The sequence below is a fragment of the Rhincodon typus genome, chromosome 9, assembly GCF_021869965.1.
Source record: "Rhincodon typus isolate 14 chromosome 9, sRhiTyp1.1, whole genome shotgun sequence".
Taxonomy (NCBI): domain Eukaryota; kingdom Metazoa; phylum Chordata; class Chondrichthyes; order Orectolobiformes; family Rhincodontidae; genus Rhincodon; species Rhincodon typus.
In genome coordinates this window covers 58,009,785-58,019,696 of record NC_063340.1, presented here as the reverse complement: position 1 = coordinate 58,019,696, position 9,912 = coordinate 58,009,785, and the positions used below count along the sequence as shown (strand labels likewise).

General features: G+C 41.7%; 1 protein-coding gene across 1 annotated transcript; it reads right to left on the bottom strand.

Moving 5' to 3' along the window:
* Nucleotides 1-743: 743 nt before the first annotated feature.
* On the bottom strand, nt 744-6,262 carry mrpl57 (mitochondrial ribosomal protein L57). The gene is made up of 2 exons (XM_020520982.2): nt 6,153-6,262; nt 744-1,199 (listed from the first exon to the last, which is right to left on the bottom strand). The coding sequence occupies exon 2, from the start codon at nt 1,181-1,183 to the stop codon at nt 872-874; it is 312 nt and encodes a 103-aa protein (XP_020376571.1). The 5' UTR covers nt 1,184-1,199; nt 6,153-6,262; the 3' UTR covers nt 744-871.
* Nucleotides 6,263-9,912: the final 3,650 nt, after the last annotated feature.

The following is a 9,912-nucleotide window of genomic DNA, read 5'->3' as shown; positions in this document are numbered from 1 at the left end:
CATAAAATTAATACTTGCTTTTCAGAATGACTTTTGAAAGAAATAACATCTTTATAAGGGCACAATTCCATGGATCCTGACCGCCCTTAAGAACCTTGGTATTATTCATTTGTGCCTTGACAGTTAAATCCAGCAAGTTGATCTCTGCCGAATGCTGACACTTCCAACAGAGGTTGCTGCATATTCATCCAAAGCAGAAACTCCTACCAGTTTTCTATAGAGTAGACACGTTAAAGACATTTGTTGTACTCCGAATACTGCTTTGACTAAGCATATCTTAGCACAGACTGCAGATTCAAACTAAGATATTCTTCATTTGTATAAATTTGATGAGCTGCAAGTGGGAATTTAAAATAAAAAAATCTATTGCATTCTTGGGTAGATTGAGGAACAGGAAGAAGATCTTCAAATCTCCCTGTTTTTCTTCTTATAACAAGTGCTTAAGGAATAAATGCCAACAAGAACTGTACTTGAAATGCAGGTCAAAAGCTGAACTCCTGCCATTTCCAGGAAATGAGTGTAAGTATGAAAGTATGAATGAAGAAAATAAAAGTGGCACTTTTAGAATTAATCTTATTCTTTAATAAAAGTTTTCTGGCCTATTTAAATAGAGTGGTCATGAATAGATGTATAAGGTGCAGAAGGGATAGTGGAAGTAGAATAGAAATGTAAATCTCTCCATCATCAATTATCAAGTCATAAAATTACCCAACTGCTCTGAACACAACAGGCAATTTCCAAAATTAAATAATTATACATAACACACAACTTTATTGCTAGTTGGAATTCACAATAATTACCAGGAGGCACTTTTTAAATCCCATCAGTGAATTTGGCAACATAATTAAAAAAGAGACCTCTGCCAAATTTTTCACATGCCCCACTTTTTGGTCACATTCAAGTGATTTAAATGTTCTTCAATATATTTGGATTCAGGAAAGTTTGCAGATTTGGCATTCTTGAAAGCCTCCCAACGTTCAGCTCTGCGTTGTGCTGCATGACCTCTTTCCTGCTCTACAGTCATCCAGGGGCGGCTCAGCCAGTACTCTGTCTCCCTTTCAATTTCCAGTCTTTTAATTACATTACGCTTCATTTGCCAGGTAATTTGTCTAGGGCGTCTGTATTTTCCTATCCACTGTTTGCCTGGAATTCCTTTCCGAAGCAGAAATGCTGTAAGAAACATTCTGCCACAATTTTACCTTGAAAGAAATAGCAACCATCAAAACTGGAATATACCTTGTAGCAAAACATTTAAAATTAAATTGATTCTTGTACACAAGGGGAGTTTTAAAATTATTGAAAAAATTGGAACATGACAGAATTGAGGTTCAGCAGTGAACCTGTCAAAAACACAGTCAACTTGTCAAATATGAACAGCTGGAAAAAAAAACTTGAACATGAGCAAAGTGTCACAAGGAAAGATCAATCTTGCAATCAAATTGTGCCTTTCCCATTTCCAGGATCTCAAAAAGTATTTTGCAACCCAATTAATTCATTTTTATAGCAAGGTTAGAACACGTGTAACCTTCTCCTTGTAGGGAGAACTATTCATTTGAATAAAAATTGGCTTGAAGATAGGAGACAGAGGGTAGTGGTGGAGGGTTGCTTTTCAGACTGCAGGCCTGTGACCAGTGGCGTGCCACAAGGATCAGTGCTGGGCCCCACTGCTTTTTGTCATTTATATAAATGACTTGGTTGTGAATATAGGAGGTATGGTTACTGAATTTGCAGGTGACACCAAAATTAGTGGCGCAGTGGATAACGAGGAAGGGTACCTTAGAGTACAATGGGACCTTGATCAGATGAGCAAATGGGCCGAGGAATGACAGATAGAGTTTAATTTAGATAAATGAGGTGCTGCATTTTGGTAGGGAAAGTCAGGGCAGGACTTAAACATTAATGATAAGGTCCTGGGGAGTGTTGCCAAACAAAGAGACCTTAGAGTGCAGGTTCATAGTTCATTAGAGTTGCAGGTAGACAGGATAGTGAAGAAGGCATTTGGTGTGCTGGCCTTTATTGGTTAGTTGAGTATAGGAGTTGGGAGGTCATGTTGCAGCTGTACAGGACATTGGTTAGCCCACTATTGGAATACTGCATTCAATTCTGGTCTCCCTGCTATAGGAAAAATGTTGTTAAAGTTGAAAGAGTTCAGAAAAGATTTACAAGGATGTTGCCAAGGTTGCAGGGTTTGAGCTATAGGGAGAGGCTGAACTGGCTGGCTTCGATAAGAGTGACTTTATCGAAGTTTATAAAATCATGAAGGGCATGGATAGGGTGAATAGCCAAGGTCTTTTCATCAGGGCAGGGGAGTCCAAAACTAGAAGACATAGGTTAAAGGTGAAAGGGGAAAGATTTAAAAGGCACCTAAGGGGCAAATTTTTCATGCAGAGTGATGCATGTAAGGAATGAACTGCCAGAGGTGGTGGTGGAGGGTGGTACAATTACAACATTTAAAAGGCATCTGGATGAGTATATGAATGAAGGGTTTAGAGGGGGGCCAAATGCTGGCAAATGGGACTAGGTTAATTTAGAACATCTAGTCGGCATGGACGAGTTGGACCAAAGGTTCTGTTTCCATGCCATGCTGCACATACCTATGACTCTAAAGTCAATTATGCAACTTTGGTTGTAAAGTGAAAACTAATATTCATGCCATACGAGCGTCAGGCAATGACCATCTTCAATAAAGGATAATCCAACCATTGCTCCTTGATATTCAATGGCATTATGTTGAATCCCACAGTATCAACACTCTGGTGGGTTACCATTGATCATATACTAAAATATTGTGGCTTTAAGAGCACATCAGTAATTGGTGATTCTGTGACAGGTAACTCAGCTCCTGACTCTGCAAAGTCTGTCATCTACAAGGCACAAATCAGGGGTGAGATGGAACACTTGCCACTTACCTGGATGAGTGCAGATCCTGCAACATACAAGAAGCTCACCACCATTCAGGCCACAGCACCCTATCTAACATCTTCAACATGAATTCCCTCTGCCTTTAATGCAATGGTAGTTACCTGAACCACCCACAAATTGTACTGTAACAGTTCACCTAGACTCTTGAGGCAACAGCTTCCAACATGATCTCCGCCAACTGGAAGGACCAGGGCAGCAAATACATGAGAACACCGCCACTTACAAGGTCACCTTCAAGCCACAAACTCTTAATTTGGAACTGTATCACCATTCCTTCACTCTCACTGGGTCAAAATGCTAGAACTCCCTTCCTAATAGCACTGTAAGCATAATACACTCCAAGGATTGCAGTGGCTCATGAAGGCAGTTCACCACCACCTTCTTTAGGGCAATTATGGACAGCTGATAAATGCTACCATAGCCAGTGATGCCCACATCTTGTGACTGAATTCAAAGTAGTAGGCAAATCGGACAGTCAATTTCTATCAAGGTTCTATAAACAGCAATGAAATAAAATGGTAACCAGATTATCTGCTTTTGAAAATATTAAGGAAGTAAGAAATGTTTATACTGATACTGGAAAAACACTGCTTTTGTTGGGATCTTTTACTTACACTCATTTTTTACCAACAAGGCAACCTTGCTCCCTCTGCCCATTCTTTTAATAGGAACCATATGCTTGAATGTTTAGTTGCCATTCTAGTGATTAAATTGGTCATATTTCATATTTGTGACGACTTGTGAATAATGGGGCTTTATTTCCAGGACACATCCCATCAGAATAGTGACAATTTATTAGTGATTACCATGTACATTATGACATCTAGCCTTGCAAAGAACTTCAGTCCTGTGTGCGCAATTTGCATTGACTCCATCCTCACATTAAGCCTCTTCATTTCAAGCTTGATCTTTTCTGGGGTTATCTTGTTTAGAATGCAAGATGATAAGTGAAGATTTGATTGAGATACAATATTCTGAAAAGCCTAGATGAAGGAGGGAAGAATCTAATTCCATTAGAGACGTAAATTACTTGGGGAGTATGAAAATTAAGAAATTGGCAGAAAGGTGAAAAAGAACCAAAAATGCCCATTGCATTTAAATTACTTGGACATGCAGTTGATGCTCCATAGTCTACAGGGCTATAGACCAAGAGTTAGAAAACTGGATTTGGCTGTTCACTCTTGATTGACAAACATTACAAGATTGGCTGAATGGCCTTCCTCTGTGCATTATATTTTCAGTTTCTAGATCTCTTAATTAAATATTTGAGTAAAGATTCCATTGCCTTTCCTATCTTCAGCATTAAACTGATCTTTAGCTTCTCGCACTTGCTCCAACTGTATTTTAAAATATAAAAACTTGAGCTGGCTCCAATCCTCTGACAATAATCCCTTTTCTAATGAAGACATTGTAGAAAGAAGTGCCTTTGCTTAACTTATTTTGCAATCTGTGATGAGATTTTTAATCCAAGTTTGATTAGTTTATCAACTTTCTCTCCCTTTTCCCATTTAAATATTATTATCATTTTTCACCTCTTCTAATTCATCCACTCCATTAGTCTCATTCGTCAAACAAAAGAGAGTAAAAGTTAGTAATGCAATGTAATGTTTCTGCCATTTCTAATTATATTTTATACATCTCTTTTGACTTTCTCAATTTTCTCATTATTGATGTGCTTGCAGAATATTTTATACATCACTTTCTGGAACTGTTGGCCAATCCAGTTGGTCGCAAGCTCAAGTAGTACCAAGAATGCTGTCAGAATAAGCCCTAGGATAAAGGACCCAATGGATTCTGGACCCAGATGAGTCAGAAGCATTAGGCCACCAATCTGGAACACCCTGTGGGTGGGGGATTTGAAGTCCAGGAAGGGAAGAAGGCGTTACTGTCTTTTGGGGAGTGTTCCCAATGCACATAGGGCACCTACTCCACCAAGAATAGAATCTCATTTCTTTCCCACTCTTACACAATATTAAAAACAGGTTGCCCAAACTAACTGTTCACCAAGTTCAACTGATTCAATTATTCAGTGCCTGTCAACACCCATCTCCCCCTTCCAAATTATGGGGGAGAGCTAGGGGATGGGTAGCAAGGTGGAGAGCTGGAAACCAATCCAAAGTTATGTGCCTTCAACAACAACACAAAAAATATATGAAGCATCAATTCAGCCCTATATCTGTCCTGTTCTTCTTTATCCCCAAAACTCCTGTACTGGAAATTTGGTTCCGTTCTTAGATACTCAGTTTTTTCCTGCCACCCCATTCCCTTAAAAATGTCCAGTGAAAGCAGAGGGGGAGACACACAAGAGAAACATAGGAACAATAGCAGGCCATTCATCCCTTCAAACTTGTTCTACCATTTAAGGTAATCTTGGACGATTTGGGGACCTAAATTCATATTCCTGCCCTTTGGCCCATATCCCTTAATACCTTAACAAAATTTATCTTAGTTTTAAAACTAACAACTGACCCTACATCCACTGCAGTTTCTTAAGTTCAAAACCTCCAACACCCAATGTGTGTAGAAATACTTCTTAACATCTCTCCTGTACGATCTGGCCCTAATTCTCAGATTATGCCCCTTCGCTCTAAAATGCCCAACCAGCGAAAACAATTTATCTTTATCTAAGACAACAAGGTGCAGGGCTGGATGAACACAGCAGGCCAAGCAGCATCATAGGAGCAGAGAGGCTGACGTTTCGGGCCTAGACCCTTCATCAGAAAAGGGGGAGGGGAAGGGGGTTTTGAAATAAATAGGGAGAGAGTGGGAGGCGGATAGAAGAGAGGATAGGTGGAGAGGAAACAAACAGGTCGAAGAGGCGGGGATGGGGCCAGGAAAGGTGAGTGTAGGTAGGGAGTTAGGAAGGGGATAGGTCAGTCCAGGGAGGACGGACAGGTCAAGGGGGCGGGATGAGGTTGGTCGGTAGGAGATGGAGGTGCGGCTTCAGGTGGGAGGAGGGGATAGGTGGGAGGAAGAACAGGTTAGGGAGGCAGGGACGAGCTGGACTGGTTTTGGGATGCGGTGGGGGGAGGGGAGATTTTGAAACTTGTGAAATCCACATTGATACCATTATCTTTATCTTTATCTACCCCGTCTTGAAACCTTCAATCAGATCACCCCTAAACCTTCTAAATTCCAGACAAAACGGGCCTAACTTGTATAATCTCCCCCATAACTTAACCCCTAAGAGTTTACAACTCCTTCTCTTAAAGACGCCACCTCTCACTCACCAGCCTCCCGCTCCGGCCGTTACTCAACGCCGCACCGAGAGCACCTCGGAACAACCCATCATCCTATTGGACAACGCCACCAGAAGAGGACCCACACCAGCAAACAGGACTATAATTGGCTGCTGCTAGCGGCTTTAGTAACGAGCATTCCGATTAGCGGCCCGGCGCGATAGGGTTGCTATGGGTAACGCCGAAGGCTCCCCGGAAAATGGGAACAGACGGAGATGAGAGGGGAGGCGGGACTGGGAGATGGCAATTGTCGAGCCTCAGTCATCGCCGGGATACTCACCCATAAACTCCGAAATACATTCATACACCCTCCCCAACCCAGCCCTTATCCCCTCACTATTCAACATTGCATCCACCGCTTTAATTATTCCCTTAACTGAGGAATAAGGCAATGGCTCTGAAATGGTTCATGGTGGAGATTGCATTAACCTCCACCCAATTTGATAATGCTATGCAATCCTGGAAAGGAAAGTGAAGAGTCCAGTTATGTATCACAATAGGGCTGGAGATATCGTCCTTGGCTGCTGACAGTCTTTGTAAACATGACTACTTAGTCAATGCAACTTGTACCTAATGTTAACATACCACACAGTGCATCGTGAGTACCTCTCCTCATGAACGGTTCATCCTTGACCACTATCAATCATAAAGGTCCATCCAAACAGGACTTATATACTTAATGGTAAGGTCCTGGGGAGTGTTGCCAAACCCATAGTTCCTTGAAAGTAGAGCCACAAGTAGATAGGGCAAGTAAAGAAGGTGCTTGGTATGCTTGCCTTTATAGGTCAGGGCATTGAGGACAGGAGTTAGGACATCATGTTGCAGCTGCACAGGACATGGGTTAGCCTATTATTACAATACTGCATTCAATTCTGGTCTCCCTGCTATAGGAAAAATGTTGTGAAACTTGAAAGGGTTCAGAAAAGATTTACATGGATGTTGTCAGAGTTGCAGGATTTGAGCAGGTTGGAGGCTATTTTCCCTAGAGCATCAGAGGCTGAGGAATGACCTTATGGAATTTTATAAAATCATGAGGGCACGGATAGGATGAATAGTTAATGTCTTTTCTGCAGGGTAGGGGATTCCAAAACTAGAGGGCATAGGTTTAAGGTGAGAGGGGAAAAATTTAAAAGGGACCTCAGGGGCCATATTTATTTACAATTAGTGACTTGGATGAAGGAATATACGATAGCTAAGTTTGTGGATGACAAACAAAAATGGAAAGGCAAGTGGTGAGGAAGGTTGTGGACAGGTTAAGTGAGAAAAAATTTGGTGGATAGAACGTAATGTGGGAAAATGAGAGATCATGCATTTTGGCAGGAAGGAAATTCAACATGTCTACAATGACTCCTACCAATTTTTATAGGTGCACCATAGAAAGTAACCTATCTGGATGCATCACAGCTTGATATGGCAACTGCTCTGCCCAAGACCGCAAGAAATTACAGAGTTGTGAATGCAGCCCAGTCCACTACAAAAAAACAGCCTTCCTCCTATTGACTCCATCTATACTTTACATTGTCTTGGGAAAGCAGCTGACCTCCCACCCCGGTTATACTCTTTTCCACCTTCTTCCATAGGGCGGAAGATACAAAAGTTTGAAAACACATACCAAGAGATTCAAGAACAGCTTCTTCCCTGCTGTTATCAGACTTACGAACAGACCTCTCATACATCACAGTTGATCTTCCTTTGCACCTTCTCTGTAACTGTAACATTGTATTCTGCATTCTGTTCTATTACCCTGATGTACTTACACAAGGTATGATTTGTCTGGTCAGCACGCAAAACAATACTTTTCATGATATTTTGGTACACGTGACAATAATAAATCAAATCAAAAGAATAGATTCGAATATTATTTCAATGAAGTAAGACTACAGAAAACTACAGCACCAAGGGATTTGGGAGTCCTTGTACATGAATGTCAAAAAGCTAGCATCCAAGTTCAGCAGGTAATAGGCAAGACAAATGGAATGTTGGGCTTTATTTGAAAGGGAATGGAGCACAACAGTAGGTAGCTTTGCCAAAATTATGAGGCACCAGCCAGACTACAGCTGGAATACAGTGAATAGTTTTGAGCCCCTTATTTGAGAAAAAAAAAACTGGCATTGGAGGCACTCAAAAGAAGGTTCACTAGCCTGACACTGGGCATGGAGGGGCTATCTTATGAAGAGCACACACTCCCTTTAGATGTATCTGTCGCTAAGCTGGCATGGCTAATTCACCAAGTTGATGCACATGTTGAGGCTAAAGCTGAATGAATAATGGATACATGGCCCTCATTATCTGGGTGCAGCATGTTTTACAGTACAGGTATTTCTGCTACAACACGTGGGGTCTGCAGGTAGACCGGTGTTTTTGGACAAGACTCCATTTCCTGGGAAAGGTGCAGAGTCAGCCCAGGCTCTCTATATCCCAGGACACCGTGATGGAACAATGTCAGGTGGTAGAGCAGGACCTGAAAGCTGCAGGAATGGAAAACCATCTTCTCCTAATGGTTGTGAAAGTGTAAACTATTTTGAACTTCTATGCTGTTTCCACCTTCCAAGGAACAACTGATGACCTGCATGGAATCTCCCGGTCATCACGATAGTGCACAGATATCATCAGTCATCTGTGCCCTATCACATCAGATCATTTTGTTTCCCAGTGTCAAAGTCAGGCCATATCACAATGCTGCAGAATTTGTCAATAGGAAGGTGTTTCTTCTATTAACGTTCAGGTCATTTGTGATCACTGTTACCACTTCCTGGAGGTGCATGCCTGCTACCTTAGCTATGACTCCTGCATTGTGGAGCAGGCTTGTGTACCTATGCATTGATGGTCCAGGTGCTTCACAAGGCTGGTTACTGGATGACAAGGGCTACCCACTATGATCACGGCTCAGAACAGAGGTGTTCTGAGGAAGGATCACCAGACCTGAAACATTAACCCTGATTTTTTCTTCACACATGCTACCAGACCTGCTGAGTTTACAGCAACTTCTGTTTTTGTTCCTGACTTACAACATCTGTAGTTCTTTTGGTTTTTACCCAGTATGATCACACTTCATGACACTATTGTGCAACCTGATGACTGTACTTTGACTTCAATTGTGGTTGAACAGATGATAGACCTTCTGAAGATATGATACTGCTGCTTTGATTGATTGGGGGCCATTCATTATAGTCTGGATAGAATGTGCTATATCATCCTGCCATCCTTCCACAATTTCAGCAGGCAACTGGGTGATGTGCTGGATATTGAAGAACTGGGGGAATGGGAACAATTTTCTAAGGAACAGGATGAGGACACTTGAGAGGAAGCTGTCCTTCTGCATGACAGAGCTCAGCAGCAGTAGATGCTATGTGCCAGGCAGGACCAGATTGACATCCAGCTCTAGATGACATCTAGGTACAGCTAAGCATTATGGCATGTTTAATTTAATTCGTATTATAGGGCAACTTACAGTTTCCATTCCCTTCATGTTCACTTTCGGAATTGATGGAATGCTTGCCTGCATGTGATGTTCACTGAGTGGATAATGACAAGATATGGGTCTACAGTGGGTCTTAGGATCGGAAAGGACGGTCCCGACCTGAAACACCAACTTTCCTGCTCCTCTGATGCTGCCTGGCCTGTTGTGTTCCTCCAGCTCCATACTGTGTTATCTACAAAAATATATAGATGGGTTAAGTGAGTGGGCAAAGATATGGCAAATGAAATATATTGTGGGAAAATGCAAAATTGTCCTATTTGACAAGAAGAA

Coding starts and splice junctions, on each gene's coding strand:
- mrpl57 (XM_020520982.2), bottom strand. CDS start 1,183: ATGTTTCTTACAGCATTTCTGCTTCGGAAAGGAATTCCAGGCAAACAG.